A 27,931-nucleotide genomic window follows, 5' to 3' on the forward strand; every position below is an offset into this window, starting at 1 on the left:
AGCACCCATCCCCTCCTCCAGCCAGAGTTGTCAAACAAGTTGTTTAAGGCATACAAACTCTGTCCGTCACAGATGTACACCAGGTGCTCCTGTGCAATGAAGAAGGTCCTTCTTCCCTAACCTGGCTGGTAGGAAGACAACCTCACTGCAGCACCCTCCTCAGCCTTTTTCCTACCCCAGGAGCGGTGTGACCACAGTTTTCTGCATAAAGGGGCAAGTTATTCCTCAGATGTGTTCAGCCTCCTCTGCACGCAAGTATCTGAGGGTGCCTTTCCTAAGTACTAAGTTTCTAAGCAATAAGTTTCATTTGCGTGACACCAGGATCTGTGCTGTTGTTGCTACTTCTCTATTTTGAAATAACATTTCTCAGGCTTCAGCTTTTTTTTTTTTTTTTCCCCTTACATGCCAATTTCACTCTTAGGACATTCATTAGGGCTTGGGTGCTTCATTGTGTTTTTCTGGGGTGGGGATGGAAGGGAGTTACTCTTCATTGAGGTGAACCTCCTTCACTTCAGGTGTTTGGTCAAGCCTTCTGCTCACCGTAGAGCTTTCTCTGCCCTCACAGAGACGCTTGACAATAAAGCTGTCGTTGGTTTTGATGGGTGAATGTTTTCCTGATATGATCTGGAGTCTGTTTGGAAGAGGGAAAGATCAGCAAGGCGTTTGGACATGTGTCACAGAAGAAAACCATCAGATTGTGATGTTAGGACACTGATCATTTTGTGCAAAACCACAACGTGAAAAGCTCTGTATCCCATTACAAGGTAACAACAGTTTTGGGACCAGCCCCTACCTTAGGGTCTGCTTACAGCTGTAGTTTTTGTTTTCCCAGATAATGCAGCTATCTGCTTCAAAGGGACAGTGAAGAATAAAAAAAGAGGAAGAACCATGACTTCTTAACACCTGCCTCCTAAGAAGTGTGTGCATGTGTATATACGCTGTGCCATACGCATTACTCCAGAGTACTCAAAACTGTTCTCTAATTCTTTTAACTGTGTAACTCTGAAGAGGTTTCCTAGGAACTTTTTGTGCTTTTCATACTGGATATTTTCAGCTTGGGGTTAGATTCTGCTAACTTTGAGTGTTTTATTGGCATTAGTTACAGACTAAGAACTATTCAGCTCTTAGAAAGAGCACTGGTATTTGTCTTAAAGGCTTTGCCATGCATAAAAGGGAAAAACAGTGTTATTTCTATTGATTCACCTTCAGACCATGTAGCAAATTCAAAGAGAAATAACTAAGTGAAGAGAAATTGCTAAGTGGCAGAAGGGAACAAGGAATATGTTCCTGGGCCTCAATTCGAAAGGTCATATACTTGGTGTCTTGTGAATGTCAAGTCTGAAAACAAAAAAGCAGTGTAAATAAACCAGCACCTTTGCATTGCTGGTTGGCAAGTTCCCTCACTAGCTCTTGCTGTCCTTCCTGTCAGGATCTGTCACTGTGAGGGAGATGATGAAAGTCCCCTCATCACACCATGTCGCTGCACAGGGACCCTGCGCTTTGTTCATCAGGCCTGCCTGCACCAGTGGATTAAGAGCTCAGACACGCGCTGTTGCGAACTCTGCAAGTACGACTTTATAATGGAGACCAAGCTCAAACCTCTTCGGAAGGTATGGTGCTTTTGAATTTAATTGCACTCGAGCGTCGAACGGACAGAACAGCTGCGCAAAATACTGGCACTATATGAGAAACATCTGCCTGTCCAAAATGACTTTGTATTTGCTGTTGTTAAATTATCCCCAGTGATTTTATTTCTACGTTTAAGTTAGTTAATTTAAAGCAGCAGGGGATTTTGACTAAAGACTCTCTTTCACCACACATGCAGTATAAATGCACAAATAATAGGTTCATGTATTTAGAATTTTTAACTTCAGCTTTTTGTTATTGGCTGATCTGCTTATTTTTAAGCCACAGAGAAACCTTACTCATCATGTTTTGCTTCTGAATAACACAGGCCAGTTCACCCAGTAATTTTTACATTGAGCCCGTAACTTCTGGTTGAGAACGATGCTTATACCAATGTGGAGACAGCAATTATGAATTAACACAATCAATTTAGCTGCATCTGTTCTCTCACACTTGCGGGCAAGTTAATCACTTGTACATTAAGATTAGTTAATGGAATCTAAACTACAGGGCGACCTTGCATCCTGAAAGTCAAATGTATGTTATCTGCACTCATCTGTTTTCCAGGATAAATCAATTTAATGGTACACAGGTTGTCAGTATAGGGAAGATGAAGAGTTTGTTAAACATATGTGGGTTTTGTTTTCTTTGGAGTGAATTTCTCCTCTGATTTTTCTCTAAAATTGCTCTCTTCCTTTTTGGGTTTTGTTGCATCTTTAAAGTTTGAGTCAATCTAGAACAGGGCAAGTTTCAATTTAAAATACATTTCAATGGGAGAGCCCTTGAAAAACATGTAGAAACTATTAGCTTATAACTAGCATATGCATATGTAGTAATGTTTTGATGGCAAAAGACATTTTGTTTTTGACAGCTTTGCACAGGTAGCAGTTGAGAGAAAGGAGAGCAAATGAAATTCCTTCTCATTTCCTGTCCAGAGAAATTATCTAGTAAGTCTCTGATGATAAACCACTTTTGAAGAGAGAACTGGGATTGCTTTGACAAGCAAAGCTTGTGATAGGAAAGGACACGGTTGTCAAGTGCCAGGTAGATCCTGCCAGGTAGACTGAAAATTGAAACAGATGTAAATAAAAAACTGATGGCTAAAAACTTAATTATATTGACTTAGTTTTCAGTAATTGCAGATAAATTTTAGCTAATGTGACAGGAAGGAGGTAATTGTATAAAATCCTTTGCCTGTAGCATACCTTGTGGGTTTTTTTTTCTGTATATGTGTTTCTATTTTCAACACAAATTGCTTTAACCTTCCATCTAACAAATACACTTGCAACAGCCACTTTTCCCAAGAGAATATACAGATAACAGCATTTTTAACAAAAGCCTCTTCCTGATTGCATTAGATAATAGAGCGTCTTTAAAATAGTGGAAATAAAATTTATAGCATCCAAGGAGAAAAGGAGTGAAAAATATGCATGACTGTTGATATAAAAGCAGGCACTTTTAACTGTGTATGTCTTGTTGTTGCTGCCACCGCCTCCGCCCTTTTTTTGTGGATTGAAAGAAATTAATGGAATACTGACAGATTTAGAGTCATAATGTAATTCCAGCAAGTCTGTTGCTTCTTAATTGAATGATTGCCACCTTATTCATCTTATCATTGCTTCTCAGGTGAGGTTTTGACTTCCAACATTGCAAAGATGAGCCTCTTGTTTCAGACAGGATATTTTTGTTTCTGCTCAAAGCAGTACTCAAATGTAGTTTATCTACCTGACAGTAAATGCTGGCAGCATTATCCCCTTCAAATGCATTGCTAACAAATATTTGTACATATAGTATGGACCCAGCATCTAATTAGAGATCCTTTCTTATAATTTATACCCATTTCAGAAACCAAAACTTGGAAACATTTTTCAAAGTTTTCAAGTTAAAACCAGTTATTGTTTTTGCATTTGTAGCATTCAACTGACACCCTTCATATGTTATATTAAACTAAATATATTGTGCCTAATAAGTGTACGCACTATCATTGCCATCGTTCACAAGTTTGTGAAACACTAAACAGTTGATGAGAAGCTGTTTTGTAAACCAAGCATTTTGAAAGCTGTAGCAAAGACAAAGTAAGGGAGGAAGGAGTGATCATCAAGAGACCTGCCAGGTAAGTACAGCTGACTGGTAACTTTTCACCTATGTCAAAACCTATGTATTTTGTAAAAGTGGAAATTTCCAGTGAAACACTGTCAAATATCTTGCAATCTTTTACGGAGCCCAGAACCTCAGCTGTGGGCCATTCCCTAGGAGTCCAGGTTTTCAGAAGATGGCATGAAGACTGGTTACCAGAGGTCAACGTGCTGTGGGACAGGCAGCTCAGAAAGCTCTCCACAATCCTGTCTCCTTGTTGCAGGATCTGAAAATCACTACAGAGACTCTAGGACTTCCAGGCCTTCTTGAGAGCTTTAGGTTTTGCTAAGGCTTGGCTGTGTACTAGACCCTGAGAGCCTTCAGTCTCCAGCACTACGTTCAGCCTGGCAGCAGTGAATTAAAATTTCCCAAATCTCCTAAGGATGGAAAATGAGGAATTCTCTGGTCGTAATAGCAGAGATATTACGGGCAGTGGCAGGTATATCTGAAAATGATGCAATTCTTGTCCACTTTGCCACACGCCGAGCGGAAGCAGCAAAATTGACAAAAAAATGATTTATTTTGCTAATAAACTTTGAGGAATTCTGAAAACAGATTTCATTTCAGTGTTTCCTAAAGAAAAGACCACAGATTTAGTTCCAACAGAAGAATACCTACTCATTTCCATAAGAGCTTCATTTTATTAAAAAAGAAAATGGAAATTTCCTCTAAAATGAAAGTTTCTGGCCAGCTCCAGAAGATGCCATTTCCATGGCCATTAGACCTGGATTTGAACTGGTGTTCTATAAGTGAAAGGGTCATATCTCTCAACCAGTTTTGATTTTTAATCTCTACCTTAGCCATGATGTGAGATTCTATAGTTTGGTTCTTGACTGAGCATTGCTTCATTATGATGAATTTTATCATAATACCTTTGTAACATTCCAACTGCTGGTCTCCTGAAGGGAAAAATTGAAGACCATGGAACTTAATTACAGGTATCTATACTTTTGTTTTGCAGTATCATAAAAGCAGAATTTAAATATAAAACAAACTATTTGACTCAACTGGTGAATTATCATCTTTATTCGCGCCTCAGCCTTTCATGAACCCTCAATGTTTCCTAACAGTTTTCTATGAAAGTCTAGAGTTTTATAGCAAACCCATGTTTGAACATCATGTCATACAGCCGTTAGCACCTGTAAATGACAATGTGCAGCATACTAAGTTAACATAAATCAAGATACCTCTATTAAATCAATAGGCTTGTGCCAATATGCAACAGTTATTTAATTACAGAATCCCTGAAAACACCAGACATCAAATAAAACTTAATCATTTTAGTGAGTCTTTGCTTTGAAGTAATCCTTTTAAGCATTGATCAACAGGCATTGCAAGTGTTTCTTATATTTGAGCAGGTCTAATTACTTCACTAAATATAAATTTAGAGATTAAATATTAAGCATTGCTTAGTGTGTCTGTTTTATTTCTTATGGTGTCTGTTATGTCTGTGTATGGTCATAAATAATACAGTTGCATTTGTAGCTTTACCTTTCAGCATTTGCAATCCATAACGCAGAATTTTTCATTTATAAAGTGACTTTATTTACCATGGAAGGAATTAGAAAGTGGCAAGAAACTTCTGTGAGTTCCTTATTGAGCTCTCTCAGGTAATAGCTTCATCCTGAGAAAATCACTTCTTCTTTAAAAAGGATGTAATCCTGGTAAAGTAGCATCTGCATTTCATATCTCTTGAATTTGGTGTTTGAAGTGTAGTAGAGGCAGGAACTGAGTGAAAATACTGTGAGTATGAGATGGATTAAAGTGTCAAATTAAAAGGCGCTTAAAATGAAGAAATGTCTTCAGATGGAGATTTCTCCACAGTGTCTCACTATACTTCAAAATACTTTTCATATTTAAATTTTGCTGTCTATTTAAGATGTCTGGTATCTGATGAGATGGTTTAGTTTAGTTTGATACATTATCCCAACAGATTATTCTGTGGTGTCAGATATGTCTATTTTCTCTCCTGATTTTGTTTTACCTTTGAAATTATTTACAAATAATGTCTTATTTATGTGAGGCATAAGCAAAATTGCACATTGTTGCCATGTAGTTACTCTTGGTCATTAAGGAAGAGCAAGTTGATTTTTTGTTTAGGAAAGCATTTTGTACCAGTTGAGGTTCATTTTCTTTCTGATTGAAAGGGTATCTGAATTTCTCCCTTTCAAAAACAGAGGATTGGGGGTTTTCTTTTAGAACAGTGGTAAGTTTCCATTCAATTTAACAGAAGCAAAGCCAGTCTTAAAATACTGATAATGAAAGAATCGTGATCTTCTTGTTTGTCTTGAATGTGTCCATATATCTTCTAAGTGTTTGCTCCTCTTGTGTCCTGTATTTGTTTATATACTGATAAATAGCACTTCTAAATCTAGTATGAGGTGCATCTGTCTGGGTTTTACACCCTTGAACTCTGTGGAACTTCTCATGTACCCAGCTGCTGTCATTAGAGGAGAAGGAAGGAAAGCTGTCTCTCTGCTTGGTATCATTTCTTTTATAAATAAACAGATTGTAATAAGAGTGATAAGATGTCCCTGCCAGCTTTAACTCCCATACAGGGTTCAAAGGTTTAAGTCCCAGTTGGAGATACGTAGTTCATGACTGCCCAGAGCAGGGTGTTTAGGTCCTGGAGGGAAGTTGTGGAACTGGCTAACTCAAATTTCCATACGAAGCAAAACCCAGTTCAAGCGTATCAGTGCCCCTTTGTGGTCAGATTAGTGATTAACTGGTTAAATCAGTTTGGGGAAGATTTCAACTGTTTCGTGTGATGTTGATTTAACTATTGGATCAAAAGCAAATATTTAGTTTTACTATAGCAGGTTAAAGATACTTTGTTTGCAACAAGACCATCAGATCAGTAGGAGCTGTGTAACCAATTAAGAGGTAGGGTTTGAGCCAACAGACAACTTGTAGGGTAATGCCAAGCTGTAAGGCAGAGAAATCAGCAATTCCACAGGGTCCTTAAAAAAGAGAGTGATTCACCTGTGGAAACAACAGAAGAAAATCAGAATGCTGCTTTGAGAGCTATGGTAGACAAAAGGAAAGTCTAAAGTGAATCTCTAAGTCCCATTTCTCTCCCAGACTTAATGTTTCACTCTGGAGCAGGGACACATCTACTTCTCCTCCCTCTATTGGAATTAAAACTGTATAAGGTGTCTTTTTTTACAAAACAGTTGTCACCTGCACAACTCCAAATGCAGGTGTTAGATTCTTTGCTAATATGTGAGAGTGCCAGATTCAGCTCCCTTCTCTGCGCTCAACACAGTCCTATAAAAAGAGTAAATCTTAAAAAATATGACTGCCTGGAGGAATTCATTCATAACTGGATGCTTTGTGGATAAATCTTTTTTTGATAAAATCCGTTAGCATGCATGATAAATTCAGTGACAGCAAAATATGTTAAGGGTGTTGATTTATTTTTGGTTCAATGCTAGCTGGATAATTAGTCTTTAAATTCCTTATTTAAGAATATGGCGTTCACTGCTGAAAGCGATGTAGCCTGCAGAGGTATCTTTCTGCAATCCTCCTATGAAATCAAAAGTGGTCGCTGTTAGAAACCACTTCTCCCACCAGAGCAGACTCTCAGAACCAGAAGTGACCTGCAGAGTCTCCCAGGAAAAAAAAAGAAACTTTGAGCACTCATTACTGTATCGCTTGCTGTTTACTTCTTATTGCCCTGTGCTGTGAGGTATGAACCATCTGGCTTTTTCATCAGTTTCCTAATAAGGCTCATGATACAAAGCGATAGCTAATATTGCATAGGTCAGGTAACATTGACTTGCTGTGGGATTAGTTCTCTTTTAACCCAATTTGGTGAATACTTTGCAGTCCTTAACACGGGAGAAGATCCTACATTTCCTTTTGATTTCTGGTGTAGCGGCACAGCGTTGTCAAGGCAACTGCTCCTGTGTTTTCTTTCGTCCAGTAAGCTGTCTCAAAACATCGCTAGCCTCAAATCATTTCTTGTAATACGTGAGGTCAGACTCTTCACCAGTATGCACAAAGGCACAAAGCTGTTACTTTCTTTTTGGCTATCGTCATTATAGCAAATAACTTTGTGCTCAAGGGAGAATGTGTATATTAAAGCTTTTAAAGTAAAAATAATTCTGTAGCATTTATATCCTACTGTGATGCCTTGAGGATGCAAGGGACTACTTTGTTCAGAAGTTGCGTTGCTAATTTTTGAAAGAGAGTAATAGAGCATTACTGCTAATTTATCTGTATGTAGGTAACGTGCTGTAGTTCGCAGAGTAATGTTGTCTTGCGTTTTGTGCTGCAACAAGAATAACAGATCTTACCTTTCTCATAGTGGTAGAATGTGGGTTACCTTTCCATCTCCGTATTTATTTCTCTTCCATTCAACACAGCTTTTATTCACACAGCTGTTCCAGTTCCTATGGACTTCTGACAAGAGATTCTGACCCCTTGTGCCTCATACCTTGAAACCATCATAACAGACCCTTAGGCTTGCAAAAAGCCATCTTTCTATTACACTTTGCTGGGACACCCCCATGTGCAGCATCCTTCCTGAAGGGGGGACAAGATGGTTTCTATTGTCATTGCTTTGAACTTGCATTCTTTTAAGAAAAAAAACAAAACATCTTATACCAGAAAATGAAATGAAATGAAAACTGTTTCCTCTTCTAATTAGCTGCTAGTAACCAAATATGCTACTTCTGCTGCTTGGTAGCATTTACAAAAGCAAAGGGAATTCAGGAGATTGTTCAGCTCTGGCTATTAATGGTGTTATCCACTGTTGCACAGAACCACAAACATGAGCTGTTTTACAGATGCAACTTGTATCAAAAGGTTTCATGTTCATTTTACGTAAACGGTCCTACCCTATCCTGCAGTTCTTCAGCCTCTCAGTTATTTTTTAAGTATTTGGGGTCTCCTTTCCGATTTTTTAATTTCAGCCCTTTCAGTGTTCCATTTTTACAACTTGGCCTCATCAATAGTTGTAACAGAGGAGAGGCTGGGTAGCTGAAGCATTGAAAATAATTAAGAGAATCTCTTGATACTGGCTTTACAATTAAAGAAAAGGTAAATGGAATGGTGCCCTGACACAAAATGTATAGCTAGTAATATAAAATTTAAAGAGCATGATCAACCCAAGCATTGACTTAAAGCAGTCATTGTTATTCATGGACTGTTGTAAGAATGCCATTTTTACTGTTTAATTTTGAAGCTAGGGATTTTACCAGCTCAAATGGGAGCAGGCTGCTATTCATGATCTGATTAATGTATGTATTAATCTCACATAAGTAACACATATGATTTTACAGTGGTTATTTGCCTCAAATTTATTTTGCCTAGGAACTACTGATGTGAGAATGATCTGAACTGAGTTTTAGTTCACAGGCTGATGTTTGCTTGTTGGTGTAACACATGCAAAAAATGGCTTCTTTTGAACATAGCAATGTTCTCTTGAACATAGCAATACAGTACATGATCTAAATTATGATAAAATGGGATAATTACCAGTTTATTCAGTATATTTTACGATTTTTAATGTTAATTTAATTTTATTCCTGTATCATTTTATTAAAATTACTTGGAAAAAAAAAAGAGACCTTTCCTTCAGGAATTTAGGGTTTTATTCATCTGCTCCAATTTGTATGTGGCAAAATTGGAATGTATGGCATTTGTTGGAGGTCTTTCATTATGAATAGCTTCCTTCAGCTCTGTACCAGAGCACTAGGCCGTAATTTGGTGTTAAATACTGTAGCCTTTTCTCAGCACAAATTTGCTGAGGAGAAGGAACACGCCTCCACAAAATCCAATGTGAATCAAAGTGAAGACCTTTATTAAGCATAAGCTGTCCCTTTTATACATTTTGTACTTTCCCTGGCTGTAAGCATGTGCATTGCTATTCGTTAATATTACTAAACATACTCTTCTTTGATGTGTTGATTGGTCACTGCTCTGCCACTGGTCCTTCCTTAATTGGCTCCATCAGTTCTTGTTTCTTCTCCTCCGTGTTCGGTTCCCACCGGCTACTCTCTCAATTCTTGTTTGCTCAGCTGCTGTTTTTCCTCATCTCTCCAAGGTCGGCTTGTTGACACTAGCTACATGAATCTTCTCACGCAGCTAGGCCTTCACTCCATACTCTCATATTTCTGGCTCATTACATGACCATTCTGCTCCAAAAACCCCTCTACAATTTCCTCTGTTTCATTTTTATTTAATTGTATCAAAAGAGTCTCTCTTGTGAGAAAATTAAAAGACAGAGTAGGTAACTGTAGCTATTCATTGGGAAATCAGTGTTCTTGCTAAAGTCATATTTATAGATAATGAAGCACGTCAGCTCCTTTTTTTAATCTTGGTTATGTGACAAGTCAGATGTATGCATATGTAGTGTATATGTAGTTGCAAAAATAAGATATGTCTAGATATGGTTAAAGAAAAATATATTTAAAAGTACCAGGGTTTTGGTATACAAGGACATTTAAATCAATCCACATCTTTGTAACGATTCAGACTGATTTGGTTAAGGGAAGCTCAGAAGTTGAGTTACATTTTCCAAACAAGGCAGGTCAGTTGCTCAAGACAGGTGGGATGTTCTTGAGGTTCATCCATCCAATAGTACTAAATGGCTACTCTTTCTCTAGTGACTTTTGGATATGGCTGCTTTCTGTTTCCAGTCAACTGTACTTCTTTTCTTGCAAGACTCCTCAGCACGCAAAGGTACCATTGTACCCTTCCTTCCTCTGCTTACTGCTATACTTCTGTCCACATGATGCTGAAGGGCCTTGGGCTGTAGCGATGTAATACACGCTTCTGTATGCCAGGTTGCACAGTAAGTTCTCCAGGTAAATGGCTTTAGGTTTTCAGTCTGTAAAATACAAATTAGAACTGTTAGGAATTTTACATATTGGAAAGAGTGTTTAAATTACTAATGTATCAAATGAGAGAATCAAGGACATAATCAGCAAACAAAAAGCACATTTAGTATAAGGCAGTAATGAGAATTTTCATGCTTGCACTGGTGTAAGAGAAGGCACACTTATGTGAAACATATTTTCTAGGTGGAATAACTAATATTCTGTTGTAACTCCTGGAGAAGACTCTGTACATCATTTATAACTACAGCTAAATAAATATAAAGTATAATTGTTGATTTAGCTTTTCAAGTGTCACCAGTTTTATTTCATCAGCTCTAATTTTGAAATGCATGCTTCAAGATACTTCTCAGAAGGCTAGACAATTTGATATTGAAGAAATTAGGCAGTGAGATGAATACTTAAGGGAAGGTGATTCAAGTAAAGACTCTCTAACAAAACTGTGATCATATAACTATGTCTTAGGTGCCTAAGGGAACAGTTCTTAAGAGAAATTTCACTTTAATTGGACAGGACTGAAGAAAGTGGAGAGGCATACAAGACTATGTAATGAGACGTTGATTTTCCAGCATGTTGCTATCCACCCTTCTCTTTAATTTCTCTCCTTTTCCTATTTCTCCCATGATTTCTCAGCTTTCTGTCCACATCCATCACGCTATTTAAGACCAAAATACACTCAGATGTGCGAAGGGAGCCCATGCTACTTGGTATTCAAACACAGACTCTGGCACAGAGATGGTTTGTTACGGCTGCTGTAGTGGAGGAAGGACCTGTGGTTGCTTTCACCCCGGCACAATCCATCTCAAATCCAGCACTGAGCATGTGTCACTGCTGCTCTTGTGTTGTCCGTAGACTGCATACTGCAAAAGGCAGCACCCCACCTGCTTTGGTTGGAAAATGAAATCTCATCTTAACTGGCCTTGCAGGAAAATTATGATCTGTGCTTTGTGGTATGGTAGTTTGACTGATTGATTGATATTTATTTTTTTATGTGTCTAAGTTAATGTTGTTTGAGAGCTGGACTGTGATTTAAAGGCATCTGCTACTTAGTGACTGTGGAGAAAAATGTCATGCCTTCAATTAGATGTGCTGCTCTTTTGGAAAGACAGAGTAGACAAAGGCAGGAGACAACCAGCTGCAAAGAGAATAAAAGTGACACACAAACTAGATCCATTTGGTTGATAGAATGATTGTAGAAATACTGTAGGGAGAGCAGGTAACAACAGCATCTGTTTCTGTTCTTGACTAACTGTGATAAAAGTTAGTAGAGACATAGATTCTACCCCTTTTGTTCTTGCTTCTTTATGGGTTGCCCACACGTAGCTTGTTTTTTTATTTTTGAGTAATAAAGGCATATGCCCAGGCACCTAATGTAAATCTTTTCTAGAGTTCTAGATGTGTACCAGACATTCCCCATAGTTTTTACAAGCTTTGCATTATGGTAATAGTTCACTTTTGACCAGTGGTTTAATATTTTGCCTGCAGTTTATCTATCAGCATTATCTCATCTATAAGGTAGCTGAAGCGTACTGTGTTAGGAGACAATGATCCTTTTCTTAAATAGCTTATACACAGGGCAAGAAAAGAAACAATAATTGTAAAAAAAGAAGCTCATGATAGTACCAAAGGCTGATTGTGTAGACCTCTGTTGAACAAAGAATTGGTTAATGTTGTTTCAGCATTCAAAGAGGATGCTTGGAAAGTAAACACTTTGTAGAGTATTTTTGCATTATATATATTGATATAAAATAATTTCTACCAGATGGAAGCTACGAAGAAGCTCCCAGTATGGAGAGATTACGCTATAATTACTTGCCATGGGGTTTCTTGCATGTTTCTTTGAAGCATCTGGTATTGGCCTCCGTCCGAGACAGAGCATTGGATGAGAGGGACATGAGGTCTGGCTGTTCCTGTGTTGCCAAAACGTAGCATTTTTTTGTGTTGGGATGATTATGATGCAGGTACTGAAGTTCTTCTGGTTGGTAAATGACAAGTATTCTCAATAGTACTTCCAGACTGCAAAAACAGCTACTTCATTTCAGAAATGATCTTTGCAGATTACTTAATACACCTATTTTACACTTTTTAAGGGTCTCCTAATTGATGATAGACACAGCTAAAAATTGCATAAGTTTGTGAAGTGTATACTTATCATATCACTCAAGTCCAGCTCTTTTAACTGTTATTTAAAAAAGACATACAGCACTGTCTTGATTTTGATAAAACTGAATTATTAGTTCTTTGCAGATGATAATCTTAAGGTGTTTATCAAAGTGAGATTTTTCAGTATGTCATTCTTTTATTACTCTAGGCATGCATATCACACACAAAAGTGAATTAAAGTGTGTTTGTCTTTGGAAATGCACCCATTTCTGGTTCAGTTTTAAACTTTTAATAGGTGTTTTAAATACACCACAGACATTAATTTGAATTCCAACCAGGTTTGTTTAGTGTCACAGAAATAGATTTTATGTAAACCTCAGACAAGTTTGCCAGAGGAGGATTTGTACCAGCTCGTCTAGTGAGCTAACTAGATCAAGGTAAGGTTGTGCATAGATATGGCTGTGTGATGCACCATACAACATGGGATTTTTAAATTTATTTTATTTTTGTGTTTGGTGGCTAATGAAGTTGAGGTCTAAGTCTGATCTTCTAGTCTTGATCCTTAGAAGGCTTTCTTCTCTGGATTGTATCTTTTGACAAAAAGCAACGACAAATATGTTTTCTGTTTTTTCTGTGAACCTGCTCAGTTCTTCCTCTCTGGATGTGTTTGGGGAAAAGAACAGGGAGGAGGAGGTGTTTTCATGGGCCAAACTCTTCTCTTTTCAGCTATCAGACCTGACACATTCTGTTCGACTGTATGAGGGGCACTTCTCTTGGTGCTGGATGCAGTGAGGCATGCCTTGTCCTTCTTTAAGATGCAGTCCCTCAGGCACAGGCTGTAACCACATGTTGTTTAGATGGCACAGAGTGGCCCAAAATGCTTTTATTCAAATTACAAGGTTTGAAGTCTCATCTCTAATCAACACTTCACATCTGGATGAGGCTATTTTGTTCTCCTGATGTGTGTGGAGCCCTGTTGTCCTTTATTACTGTTATTTCATCCTCCTCCACCAACTGCACAAATTCCATTCCTGCAAGCTACCGTTGCAGCTGCTTTCCTCCACCTGGTAGGTTGATAGTAGTGAAGAGTTTACTGTGGAGCCTGAGCCAATTAGTACTGCAACAAGTGACCGAAAAACCCCTCCCTAAACCACAGAAAATAAGTAACACAGCTACATGTTCAGACTACTGACATATCTTCACTGCTCGGCTCAGTTCATCATACACTGCTCCACTTCTTAAGAGCTTTTCTCAAAAGTGCTGGCTAGGTCCTTCAGGCCTCGTTTGAGATAAGAAAGATGTTTTTCTGTGTATTCCTAGACTGCATGCATAATGCAGTTTCTACAGCAGCCCCTAGTAAATAATTTTAGCCTTTATTTTGCAGGCATGATTATTTCAAGGTAGAGGTTGGCTCAAAGTCTTTCTTTAGATTGTAGACAGAATTCAGAAAATGTTGCGTGATGACTTTAGCTCTAGGTGAGGACAGAAGGAATTCCTTTCAGCTGTGGGTGGTGTTTACATTACGTGCGTTGTCATTTTTTTCTAAATGATGGATAGGGAGAAAATTGTCAGAATGAGAAAAATATTTAATACCAGCAATGTCATGCCCATAGCAGATTCCCCTCTCAGGCCTCCTTACATGCAATTTTTAAAAATAGAGTTCCTGAAAATACCCAGAAGTTAAAAGTCCAAGCATTCATAGCATGTTTCAAAGCAGCCCCTTAACTTCACCTTCAATTTGGCATCCTCAGTGATGAGCCCCTGTAGGGGAGAGACCTTCTGTTGTAAGGATGTGAATCTGCAGATCTGCAGTAGATATGGAGCTGGTTCAGGAAATCTGTATAGACAAAACTTTGTGGCCAAAGTGACAGAACATTACCACTGGCAGGAGGCAACATGCGGACACAAAATGGGGATGGGGCAGGCAGACAGTAAATCTACAGTCCTGAAGGCAGGGAAAAGGAACACAAGCAGCGAAGTTTGCAGAGTGCAGTTCTGTGGTGTGGTAACAGCTTTTGTGTGAGCAGTGTGAAGCTTTTGGTTCTGCACTGGGCCATGATGAAAGCACTTTGCAGAAAGCTTAATGTATGGGAGGGAATTAAAATTGCAGATTTACTTCTGTCTCTAAGAAGAGAGGCTGTATTGGGATCTCTAGAATATGAAGCAGCATCCCCATATCTGCAGACAATCTCTTTTCAGACGATATTAAAAAATATCCATATTTATTTGTTGCATATTGAGTAACCAAGCTTTTATTAGAAGTGACACGCAGGGAGGCAAATTTTGGTCCTTTAAAATAAATATCAGGGATTTTCTCAGACTATGTTACAGGAAAGGGAAGTGGTTGGCTACATATGATTATGTTCCCTGTTAGCAAGTTACTAATTTTTTTTCCTTTTTTTATTTTTTTCTTTCCCCAAAAGACTCATGACTACATTTTGTAATTGCAAGAGCGCATTATGAAATCAGTAACCATTCCCTTTAAGTTTCAGAGCGAGATAGTCTTTAAGAAACAAACCTAAAACACAAGGTAGAAACCCAGAATAGGGTACAGTTTTACAGCTGCCACTTTCAAGATTATTACAAACTTATCTGGCAGTAAAGCAGAGGAATTCAGGCTTAGGTGCACATCGTGTTTTAGAAATAGCTGTAAGTAGTAGTTGGGGTGGGAGGAGTGTTTCTGATCAGATTTACAATCCGGCTTCTTTCCTTTGATGCCGAGTTCGTTCTGGCTTCTTGGCAGGAACCTCTGAAGCATGCAGACAGTCTCCTGCCACCCTCCAGTGGTGTGCAGAGCACAGTACAAGTGTAGTGTTCAGAAAGCTTATTCAGGAAATGAAAAGGGGCTTGCGGGTGTTTCAAGCTTTCTTCTCGGGATACATATTGTTGCACTGAGGATTTGTTTGGTGACCTGTGTAAAAGGTCTTGTGGTTGTTAGATGCTACGAAGTGTTTTAGCACACCTGTTCAGTGGAGCATGACGATGATATTCATGTGGTTGCTTGCATTTGCAGGACATTAAACCATCTGCACCTGTGATGATTTCTAATCTGTGCTTGTATAGCTGCCAGGACTAAGGAATCTGTGGGTGGTGACAATCGAATGTACGACAGTGAAGGGGTGCTTCAGAGGGGGCTGGGCAAAAGCTACAGTGCTTGTCTATCAATTTAGTGACTCAGTAATTTGCAAGTCATTATAAATGTCTCCTCTGGCTGTTCCAGTCTTCCATTCCTTTCTCTTCTTCCAGTCTCTAGAGCACCTTAGGAGTATTAACACATAACTTTCCAAGGAAAATTGCATCTGGGCACTTACTTTTGTGTTATTTTTCTGTTCTTGGTGGTATCTGTTATTCTATCCATGGCATGTCAGTGTCATCAACCTGATGGTTGTACATTTTTCCAGATCACTGATGAAGATAATAAAATGTGATGCAATTTATTTTTATCTTGCCATCATGTACTGAATGTAGAGAGCCATGAGGATTGCAGAAGTTTCAAAATACACCAGGGGTTAATCTGTCAGTGGTTAAGAAGGCATTAATGTCCCATGTGACATGGTAGCAGCTGCCAAACTTACCCACACAACTTTAGGCTATATCAAGTCCTGGACTACAAAGCAGAAGTAGAAGGGGCTGATGCTTTCCCTGCTCAATATATTGTTGTCTCATAGCCTTTGCTATGGACTTTCAAGCAATTTTTACTTGACATAACTATGCTTTTATCCAAGCAAGTCTGTGCTAACATTAACAGTTAAATTTTAGATTTAAGCCTATTGCAAAAATCCTAAAATAGTGAATTGCACTTCTCTGCTCCAGGGCAACTTAAATTGCTGGCTTATCTAATAACATCACTTGTCTAGTAGAGAGTGACAGTAGTCACACAGTACTCTCTGTTCAGCCAAGATCAAATACATGAATAGGACATGAAAATTACCTCAGCTGCCACAGGGATCACCATGAGTAGAGCACAAAGTTTAATTGAATTTCCCCTTCTGAGCTCAGTCCATCACGACTGGAGTAAAGGAGAACTGGGACTGCAGCGAGGGCAGGGCAAAACAGCAGCACCACTTTAGGAGACACTAAGAGCTGTAAAATGCTCCCAAGTACTCTGATCCCCCTGCGTCTGTCTGTGTGAGCAGGAGTCTCCCCTTGGTCCTTGTTCCTTTCGTGTATCCCAACTATGCTCTGCATAGTCTTCCAGTTCCATAACCACCTGCCCTGATGGCCTCTCCCGTTCTCCTGCCAGCCAGCTTATTTCTGGTGTGGTAACGCATGTGTAGATACAACAGACACGCAGGCATGCTGTCTTGTGGGAGAAGAAGAGGGGCCAGAGAGAGGAAGGACAGTCCAGTAAGCCTTGGCTTGCTTTCTGGCTGGATTTGATCATGGGATGTTAGCAAAAAAGGCACACCAGCCCATTTCCACTAGCTCCCTCTCATGATACACCTTTCTTGTAAATCTCAGCAAAAGTTCATGAGGTTATTCCTTTATTTACCTATCCTGCCTGTTGGTTATTTGTTTTTGTCTTTCTTTTTTCCCACTTACAAAAAGTTTACTTTTAGAGTAATGGGACCAGCATTATTCTTCTTGACTTTAAAATTCCACATGAAAAAGCTTTATTTGACTGGGCATTCAGATCAACACTCTTAAGGCTTTTGTGTATGTTACAGAGAGTAAAATGGCTACAATGAGACTACAGGTATACATGACAATGAAAACTTGGCACAGCATTTTCTCTCCAATAGACCAAAAAGTGTAGCATCAGAGTTCAGAAAATTTCTGTTTGAGAACACAATTCATTCCTCTTTATGTTCAGCATTGATCTCCCACAAAGCATCCAAAGCTAAAAGTGAGGGGTTAAGGTAAAAATCCTTTCTTCCACGTGGACAAAGACAACTTTTTCTTTGGAAAGAAAGCCTGTTGCAAGGCTTGAAGTGAATTTTCACTGCAAAAAGGATGAAAGTCTCCAGGTCAAATGCTGTGTAACCTGGTGACTGTGATGATATGATTGTGATGATAATGCCACAGTCTGTCTGGTCTGACCACTGAATACTACCTACATGAACTACAATGAACATAAGGTTCTGTTTTTTTGTTTTATTACTTTTTTTAAATGCCTGCTATATTTCTGGAGTGCTATACAAAATCCAGCAAGCTTACTTTTCACTCCTAAGCATGTCACAGAAACTGAAATGATGTATCTGCTGGTAAATAAACTGCTAGCTCTGTCTCTTTTTATATTACTCAGGCAATATTTCAGTTCTTCTAGACAGTAATTTGAGCCTTGTGTTCACAAAATTCTGGCAAGAGCTAGAAAGTGCTCCAGCAATTGTGTTTTGAGGCAAGAGCTCTGAAACGTGCAGGTTTTAACTGCCATTAAAGAATGAAATTTGTTTGGCCTGGTATGTACTGCTCCAGAAGAAGCCTTTCTAAGAGTTAGCCCTCTTGGTGATATTGCACTGATATTCCTCAGCTTTTACTGCAGTTGTGCTCTGTGGAAATGTGACCAGACAGCAAATGGTGTTCAGACTAGAAGAATGGCCATGTTCGTTCAGGTTAAATTCTAAGCATGTAGCTTAGATGCCATCTCCAACACCAGCCATAATTTTGGGAAATTTGTTATTTCCCCAAAACAAGACTAAATTTTTTAAAAGAAAACAGCTGACAAAAAAAAAAAAAAGCCAAACCAGAAAAACAAAGCCAAAGGCATACCTTCGAAGTAAATTTATACCACCTCGGTGCTCTGAACTGGCCAGGCTTTTTGATCCAGCCTCAGCACTGTGAAACCATCGGGAGCCGCAGCCCGAGTGTACCAAGGGTACCAAAACTGTCGGTTTGTGGGCTGGACTTGTCGCGTTCATCGGGTGCTACCGAGCGACTCTGAGATTACTTATCAGAATTGAGGCATTTTGCTTTTAAATGTCATAGTCTTTCAGCTGTTTTCAAAGGTAAGCGTTTTAGTAGAGAAGGGTTTTATTTTAAAGAAGTGCTGAAAAAAATATCTTCACAAGCGAGATTAAAAAAATTGCCTCAAGAGTTGCATTGTTCCAATGCAGAGAACAGCCTAGTGCGTTTAAAAATAGCCTGAATTTAAGCTACGATTTAGCTCCATAATTCATGAACATATGATGGATTTAGTGCCAGAAATCACAAACACGTGCCTGGAAGATCCTTCTTGCGTAACTGAGGCTGTTTGACTGCTTTCATGTACTGTCATTAACATAATCATCTTTTCAAGTTTATCGAATTTAATCCTCAATGCCATTGCTTTTCCTATGCTTTTATTCTATGGGAAGGCTGTTCCACAGCTGCATTCCTCTAATTTTAAGCAACTGAGAATAGCTGAGAATAGTTTAAATATTACAAGCTAATGTTTGGGTTTTTTTCTTCTCTCATCACCAGAAGCGTGCATCAGGTAAAGTTAAAAATAAATATACAGCTTTTTGTCTGTGTATTAACATGTTATGGTTGTACTGCAATGAAAAGGCTTTAGATGTCATTCACAAGCAGACAGGAATAGAACTCTTCGTTCCCCTGAATCTGTGAAAATGAGATCATTGTGAATATTACAGTGACAATGCACATACTACTGTAATGTGTATTATCAAAATAACAGGACTTGCTAATTCTATTACAGCATGCTTTTTTGGTAGACTGCCCAATCTGTTTATTGTAAAATTTTACAAGTATGATTTTTTTTTTTAATTACTTTTTTTTTTAATTGCAGTGGGAGAAACTACAGATGACAACAAGTGAGAGGAGGAAAATAGTTTGTTCGGTCACATTCCATGTAATTGCAATTACCTGTGTTGTTTGGTCATTGTATGTTTTAATTGATAGAACTGCTGAGGAAATTAAACAAGGCAATGATAATGGTAAGTATCTTTTATCGACACTGGATGTATGTGAGATGCAGCTATGTAACCAGTCACATTCTGTTCTTAAGTAACAGCTCACTGATACATGGTACGTTAAATGCTTTAATGCAGAAGTAACAAATGCATCAGTGTTAAAAGCTTATGTTATGCCCCTGCACAGAGACCTCTACTTGATCATTACAACAGCTTAACCAGCCTGCTGATTCTTCTTAGGTTAATCTCCCATTATCTAGATATTTCTAAAGCTCAGACAAGAAGATGATTCAAACAGCTCAGTGCAAGTTCAGGTCATAAAACAGCAATTTATTTGTATTACACACTTGAACCTCAGTATCCTGTAAAACACGATAGAGCCCTTTCATCAACAAGCTTCCTAATAAGGACTTCCAAGAGACTGTGTTCCAGTTGTGTCAGTCCTTCGTGTGGGACTTAAGCAGCATGGAAAGACATTCCTGTGTCCTTTTGAATAGAATTTCACTGTGAATGTCCTTATTCCTGTTGTGTTTATTGTGAGGGTGGTCAAATGCTGGAACAGAGAGGTCATGGAGTCTCCATCTGTGGAGATACTGAAAACCCAACTGGACATGTGTAACAAAATGCATGTATAACATAAGTAGGTTTCTTTTTGGACTATACTTACTGTATGTGGAAACTATATTGCAAACTGAACTACCATTTTCCATTTCAAATCTAAGTCTATTCGGTCTTAAATTCAGTCTTAAATATGATCATGATGATGAAGAGGATAAGAAGCCTTTGAGTTTTGATCTGAATTGAGTTTAAGAATTAGACAGTAGAGGGACAAAGGTCTCTAGCTTTGTGCTATACTCTGAAGTTATAAAAACAAAACAAAACAGGCGGAGCTTTGTGCCTTGCTAGTTAGATACATATTTGATGATACTCCTGATGCTCGCCTTTCTTGCCTATGAGAGGAAAATACATAACAAGCCTCGGTAAGTCACAGATGAATGTATAATACAAAGTCTCATTTTGCATTCTTTCTAAATGGATAACGCTGTTTTTCATCTGAAAAAAAACTCGCCCTGAGGACAGGACTAGGAATGGCTTTGAACTTCTATTTATAAGTACAACTACATCACCCTACTCATTAAAAAGGGGAAAGGTATGTCTCTGGATTAGCTGAATTTACACAACAAAGCAGCTAACATGAATGTTTGTTTTTTTATAGAATGCATAAGAATCACATTAATTAATCCTGGTAGGCTCAAAAATTATTTATGATTTGTATAGAATTCAGTGTTTGCCAAATGTAATGGATGATTCCCCACACTGAAAAATGGACAAAGATGCCTTGGAGCTACTTAAAACATGCAAAAATAAGTGTTTGTGAAGAGAACTCTTTTGCCCCAAAATTTGCTTGTTAGGGGTCGGGGGGGGGGAAGTAGTACTTTTACAGAATCAAATGTGTGTATTTGGGGGAGGGAGGGAAGAGAGACACATATGTAGTTTGCTTTTCTCTGTTTTCATTATCTCTGTTTAAATGTGAAATGCTGGGAAAAAGACAGTGAACACTGGAGGAAAAATTTTTATAAATATATTTTGAGGAGGAGAAAAACTGAAAGCCCTGAATAATAATAGCAGTTTGTTGATATTGTGTAAGTTTAAAAATACCTTTTTAAAATGTATCTATCTCTCAGAATATTTAAAAGGATTTTTTTTTCTTCTTATGAAAGCATTTGATGCAAATAAAAGTGTAAACCTCAATTGGTAAATCTGTCACTCATCTATAAAAAGGACAATTTAAAATATATTTATAATATTCTAGAATTTATATGGCACCAGTGGTAAGGAATCAAGTTTCACATAAATTTGCTCTGCTTGAAGAAACAGGTCTAGGCTTAGCTGAGCTTTGTCTCTTCTAATAAAGCTCAAGTCTGTGAAAATATGGCAATCTTGGAATATACTGAAAGGTACAAAATTCACTGTGCCATACCAGTTAAGCAAAAAATGATGCTTCCTGTATTACCATGGAAGAAGCAGCATCACATATTTACTGCTAAGAGGTGGAAGAAACCCTGAAGGAAAGCTGAGCCCTTTAGTCAGCCTCTTTCTTCTGAGCTCAGTGCTCCAGCTGTGACTTGCTCATTCTAAGTGTTGTTACCCACTGACGGGGCTTAGTCAGATGCAAACCATACTGTTTTCATAATTAAGAGCAAGAAAGAGACACTGATTTTGAAAAACAGTTATTAAAGTGGAAAAAAAAAGAAGAAAGCACATCACTGGATATGACACCTCAGCAAAGTATTCTTTGTTACCTCCTTTTGTCCCAGGAACAGGGGATTGAAGAAAGACATGACAGATGTTTTGTGAACAAATTTAACGAGTATAAATGGATTTGTCCGTGGCAAGTTCAACTAACCAGAGTAATAGCGATTAGGGAGATACAAAGTGATTTACATGATCTTTGTATGCTCTCATTTTGCTGCAAATTAAAAAAAAAAAATCAATTGCCTAGCACCATCACTTAATACGTTGTTACTATGTCTAAGTGGTAAACAGTACTAAACAGTTACCATGACAGGGAAAACTACAGCTACTTCAAACATTTTGTGTGCTTTTGCAATAATCAATATTCTTTTGGTCTCTGTTTATTTAATTAAAAGCCCAGTTCCTATGTGTTTAACAGTACGGGGGATACTTAGATTCATGAGAGTCACACAGATGGCTAAAAGACTTGCTTTTGAAGAGTCCAGGTTACCAGGTCTAGGAGTTTGGCTCCTCACTGAAGCTCTCCTGCTGAGTCCCAAAGGAACGCAGATGGCTTTCCTGCCTGTGGCAAAAATTTCTTCCCTGTGTAAAACTTGGGTAAAACGCACAAATATCACCAAGTTGTTGTGATACATCATCAGTGGTTGAATACAGCATGTGCAAGGCACCTTGAATACTACAGTCAGTGAGCAAAATGTTATTAAAAGACCTTGCATATAGGACCAACAAAGCTATTCAGATTGTTCAGACTGACAGCTTAAGCACTGATACAGAAGTCTGACTCTTGTGTATAGCATTTACTCTTTAATTGTGATGAGGCAATGTGTAATGGGAAGGCTGGTAGCCTAGGTAGTTAGACTACTGAATGGTTGAAAAAAGCAGATGTAGTGGTATGAATTAATGAGGAGAAGGCTGTTCTTAATACAATATTAATTTATTCTGTTAAGATCTTAAGAACACATTTAGGCCAAAGCAAATCATTTTAACATTGTTCATATCATAACCAAGTTCAAATGCTCTCATCTCTAGCTTTTTTTGTGTTATCAGTCATATATTTTTTCTGTAAATATCAACATGCTTGATCAATGCAATGCAAAATGTAAGGATACACCAAAAACTTTAAAGTTACTTTTTTAGTACATAGGAATCTCCGTTCTGCTTCTTGATATAGGTGTGTTCAGGGGGGTTGCACAGACAGCAGGAAAAAGAAGCCAGTGAAGGTAGGTGATGCAGGAGATAAGAGCCCTTTCCACTAGCTTTTTTTACTGTACCCTGGCTTCAGGATGAAGCTGGGACCAGGTAATAATATTGTAAATATTGGTGTTCCAGGTACCCTAAACAGTGTCACACTTCTGGCATGATTAAAAAAAATAGTTGTTGAAGATGGGCATAATATTTCTAGGTATCCTCTTATCTCAGTTTTGGTACTTGTATTTTTGCTTAAGTAAGCTGTTGAATATGGGGATATTATTGAAGAATACTAAAATGCTTTGCTTTGGTTTTGACTATATCAAGTATTATGCTTCTTTCATGACAATGGCCTTGAATTTCTTATTTGAAATGCTTGTTTCTTATTATTGTGGAGGGCAAGTAGTTTCTTGACTGGCCTATATGGGATAGGTAACAGCTGCTGTTTTCTACTTGAGCCACAGCTGCCGCAATAGCATGTACATACCTGGGCATTCTTAGCAAGTGGCTTCTTTTCGAAATATTTTACTGATACTCAGTACTTGATATTCATTGCATAACAATGGTACTAAATATAAACATTTTATTTCAAAGGTGTCCTTGAATGGCCATTTTGGACAAAACTCGTTGTGGTGGCCATTGGATTCACAGGGGGCCTGGTCTTCATGTACGTGCAGTGTAAGGTTTATGTTCAGCTGTGGCGCAGGTTGAAAGCCTACAACAGAGTGATCTTTGTTCAGAACTGCCCAGACACCGCCAAAAAACTGGAGGAGAAGAACTCTTCATGCACTCAGACCTCGGACGTCAAGGATGCAGTGGTGGTGCCAGTAGCACAGACAGGTATAAACTCTCAACCGGCAGCTGAAGAAATGACACCTGAGGTCATGCCTGTTTGACAGAGACAGCATTGTTTCTTCCTTGCAGAATAAGGCGTGGTGTTTTCTACACTACGAATGCTAAAAGAGAGTAGAAATGACTGTGCATTTTTTCAGTTAAAAAAACAAAACCACCCACAGAAAAACCAAAACCGTACAAGGAAAACGGATCCAGCAAAGCAACTTTTTACTGTATGGAGTGTGACCATTCGTGAAGTAGTTTCTCAACTAGTCAGCAAGTGTAGTGAAAGTGGAAGTGTAGAAAGTGCAATAGAGAACAGGTTTAACAGACAATGCCAAACCTATGTGACAAGAGTACTTTTTTTTTTTTTTTTTTTTAAATTGGATGGCTGGGAAAATAGAAACAGACCTGATATAATCATTTTGTTTACAGAAAGCAAAAACAAACCTGTCATCTGTTTACTACTAAAAGTTGTATTTGCTATTTATCTTCTTAAAGATACACTTCAAAAGGGTACCATTCAAGTTGTATGCATTAACTGAATCTAAGTATATAAAGCTGTATCACAGCACTCACTCTCTAAGCCTCATATGGTAACACACGTTCATGTGACTGCAGTGGAGCCTGAATGTTTGGGTAGCTGTGTCAACTAAGGATATTTGAAACATCTGAAGGGCAGCATTGTTTTTAAATATGCCTGAATTTTTGAAAAGTAAGCATTTCCAACTCATGTGTCCATAAGCTACAGAAATTTAAGTATAGGAGAGAATATGTAGCTATGCATTTAGAACAGCAGCTCATGTTTATTTTACTTTGCAAGAATGAATTAGACATAAATTGAATATACAAATTTTTGAGGCAGAACTAAAATGAAAAAATGCAGTTTACTGTAGAATCACACAAAAGTAAATTGCATATTATCAAAGGTCTGAAAAGGGATGACACTTAAGGAAGATGGAAGCCATTTTTGGTTTTACTTTTTAAGATTCATGATACAGAAAGTTAGACATAAGAGAACATACCCATGTACCTTCAGAGAACATTAGTTTTTATCTCGTTGTTCTGAAAGTTAGTTTTTATCTTCCTGACTGAAAAAATATATCAATGGTTTCCCTCTGTACAGGTAAACTTGAGATGTTAGAGATTCAACAGTTCAGTTGTTAACTTCATGTTCTGAACATTCTCATATAAAAATGAAGTGTGAATAGCATTAAAGGGTGCAATAGATAAATGAATGTAGATATTATACTGTGTCCAACAGGGTGAATTATACATAAAGAACCAATTTTGCAATTCACTTCTCATACCTGTGATGTTTACCATCAGGACACAACAGCAGGTATTGACTTGGAATAGTTATGTACTGGCGTGAACAAGTGTGGGGCCTGAACATAATGTATGTTTAAAAAAAAAGTTAAAAGTTCTTTTTTGATCTTGTATTTAGGTAAAGGAGGAAAAGTGAACAAGCAAATAAAGAAGGAGAGTAAAGAGGATAGGAGAGCACAGGTTTATTCAAAGGGGGAAATCTGCCATAATTACCAGTGAACTAGTCTTCTATAGAAGCCTTGCAGTTTCCAATGGTAAATTTCCTCTTTACATACTCAAATATTTACAATTAAATAACACAATCATCCCATTCTTGCAAGTGTCCAGAGTGCTGGGCCTAAGTTGTATCAGAGTTTATATATTAGGCATTCTTTTCGGAATATGTTTACTGGCTTAAGGCTCAGGGAATGCTGGAAGTAGCAGTATTAGCAAAAAATGTGTCTTTTATCAGACCATTATGTTCTTTTGTATTGGAATTGCTCATGTCATTTGGCTGTGACTAAGTGTTTGTCATCTGGCTAGGCAGGACACAAAACACTGGTGCCTGAGTAGGCCCATAATAATATATGATCTAAGTTACTCCAGGTGAGTTGGATTAATGTTTCTTTCCACATAATGACACACACTTTTCACATAAAATAACTTTCCAGTTATACAATTACGAATTGGAATTGTAGCAGCTTCTCATTTGAAATTACATACAAGAGTAATCAAATAATTTCTCTGTTTATAATTGTGGGGGAGACTTCAGAAGGTTTTCAGAAAACAGTACTAAGGAATACCTCATAACTGCACCTGTTTAAGATATTCTGCAAAGGCATGCTTTTCTAAAAGTGTAAATCTACTTGCTAAGAAGTAAATCTCCTGATATCTGAAGTCAGACACTTAAAATTACTAGCTGCATCTAAATGTTTGGTATGATGTTTACAATAAAACCTGATGACTCACAGCAAAATTGACAGAGAAGGAACTTTCTTATGGAAGATAATTAAGATCTTTCTGAAATAATCAGAAAGTTTCTTACTAAGTGACAGTAACCCCACTTCAAAGAACAAGCCAGCATGTTCTTTGACCTGCTGTAGCATCATGACCCCACTGACAGTACTTTATCCCCTATTTTGAGTTTACTGGAGACTAATTCATTGGTTTTTTTCTTGCACACGTATAAAATTCAAATCAAAGAAAAAAATACCCTGAGGCTTCTGAAAGCACATTTACAGCATCAAACAAGATTACTGTACATTTTAAAAAATACACTGAAAGTCAGCCACAGAACAGAATACTTGCAAAGACGTTTTATACTGATGACTTCAACTTCAAAACACTATTTTGGCATTCATCTCAAACTACATGTGCAAGAGAGCTTTCAGTTAGTTAAATATAAGAATGGGTAATGACTTCAGTTGAAATTCCCCCTGTCCCTTTGAAATACTAATTTCGACAGCAGGAAAAGAAGCAAAATGGAACAGTGGCTGCTGAGACAGACAATGAGACAAGTCACCAGCAAGAGAGGTAACAGCAGGCTTGAAGCAATCTTTAAAAGTATTACAGTATTAGCCCGTGCATCCTTTTCTTTTCTTAGGTGCACTGAGTATTCTGAGGTTTCAGGGATTTCATGCAGGATTGGAATTCGTTTCTGAAACAGGGTCATTCCTCTTCAAGAGGGCAAGGAGCTATTCACACCAGCTTGCCTTGGATACAGGTCTGCATGAATAAGGAAGGTGCACAAATACAGACACTAGACAGCTGCTTATCAACTGAGGTTTTTTTATTCCCACACAAAGCACAATTTTCTGTATTAATGACCACAGGATTCTCTCCTGCAAAAACAGTGTACTGAAAGTTTTAAGATACATTCTAAGACTTTTTAATGAAAATGATATCTCAAAGATATGTATCAAACTGCCTGTGTAGCCACAGTGCATCTCTGGCAAACACGCAGACAGAGGAATTTAGCCTGGCTAAATCCACAAGGACAGAACCTTGCTCTGAGCTGCTATTATGGAGAAGAGCTTCATCTGCATTCTTGTTTAAGCGAAGTTTTAATGAAGGCAGGTAGAAGTAATCTGGTGTCAGATCAGATCTGGAATTTTAAACAAGATACTCTTAACCTGTGAACGTGCACATTTCTCTTCCTGTTTTAAGTTAAAAGCATTATGAAGTTTATTTCAAACTGGCATAAACATACCACTTTTGACTATCATGAGCATTACGAAGATTCTCAACTAGTCCAATTGTGCCATTCTCACACACTGCTATATCTGAAAACAGTATTTATTTTTGTTGTGTAGAAAAAAATAGTAATTCGCCATCACCAACACAAACCATTTATAATTTCTAATAATGCAACAAAACTTACTCTATGATGAAAATATTTTACTGTGTATAATATTTGGAACTATGAGTTTGTGTTACTTGTTTAACTCCCTCTCTTTTGCAAAAGAAAAACTGTATGTTCTTGTGGGTGAATGTGTACTGAAAGACAGAAGGTAAGGGAAACAAAAGTAATATATCTGCTTATTGTTGTGAAAAAATGTATTTGTATTAAACAAATTACCCAAATTACTGTAGTAGTCTACATTTGTCACTTTGTTATACAGAGAATCACACGCTGAACATGAATTGGCAAAACCACACTGTTGCAAGAATGGTGAACAGTAACACTCTGCTGCATACTTAAAACTGATAAACCTGCTGGATCAGAGTGGCTAGTTTTGGGTACCACACCTTGACAGAACGCTCAGGAAAATACCTCACAGTACAAAAACA

At 37.9% G+C, this 27,931-nt stretch overlaps 1 protein-coding gene across 2 annotated transcripts in view; it reads left to right on the top strand.

Moving 5' to 3' along the window:
* Nucleotides 1-27,657, top strand: part of MARCHF1 (membrane associated ring-CH-type finger 1) — a 297,872-nt gene extending 270,215 nt beyond the window's left edge. For both annotated transcript variants that reach the window (XM_068403330.1, XM_068403331.1), the window contains 3 exons: nucleotides 1,430-1,610; nucleotides 19,432-19,579; nucleotides 23,594-27,657. In XM_068403330.1, the coding sequence (XP_068259431.1) occupies nucleotides 1,430-1,610; nucleotides 19,432-19,579; nucleotides 23,594-23,895 (631 nt within the window). In that variant the 3' untranslated portion in view covers nucleotides 23,896-27,657. The remainder of the gene's footprint in view (nucleotides 1-1,429; nucleotides 1,611-19,431; nucleotides 19,580-23,593) is intronic.
* Nucleotides 27,658-27,931: the final 274 nt, after the last annotated feature.

This window comes from Nyctibius grandis, chromosome 6 (genome assembly GCF_013368605.1).
Source record: "Nyctibius grandis isolate bNycGra1 chromosome 6, bNycGra1.pri, whole genome shotgun sequence".
NCBI classification, from domain to species: Eukaryota; Metazoa; Chordata; class Aves; order Nyctibiiformes; family Nyctibiidae; genus Nyctibius; species Nyctibius grandis.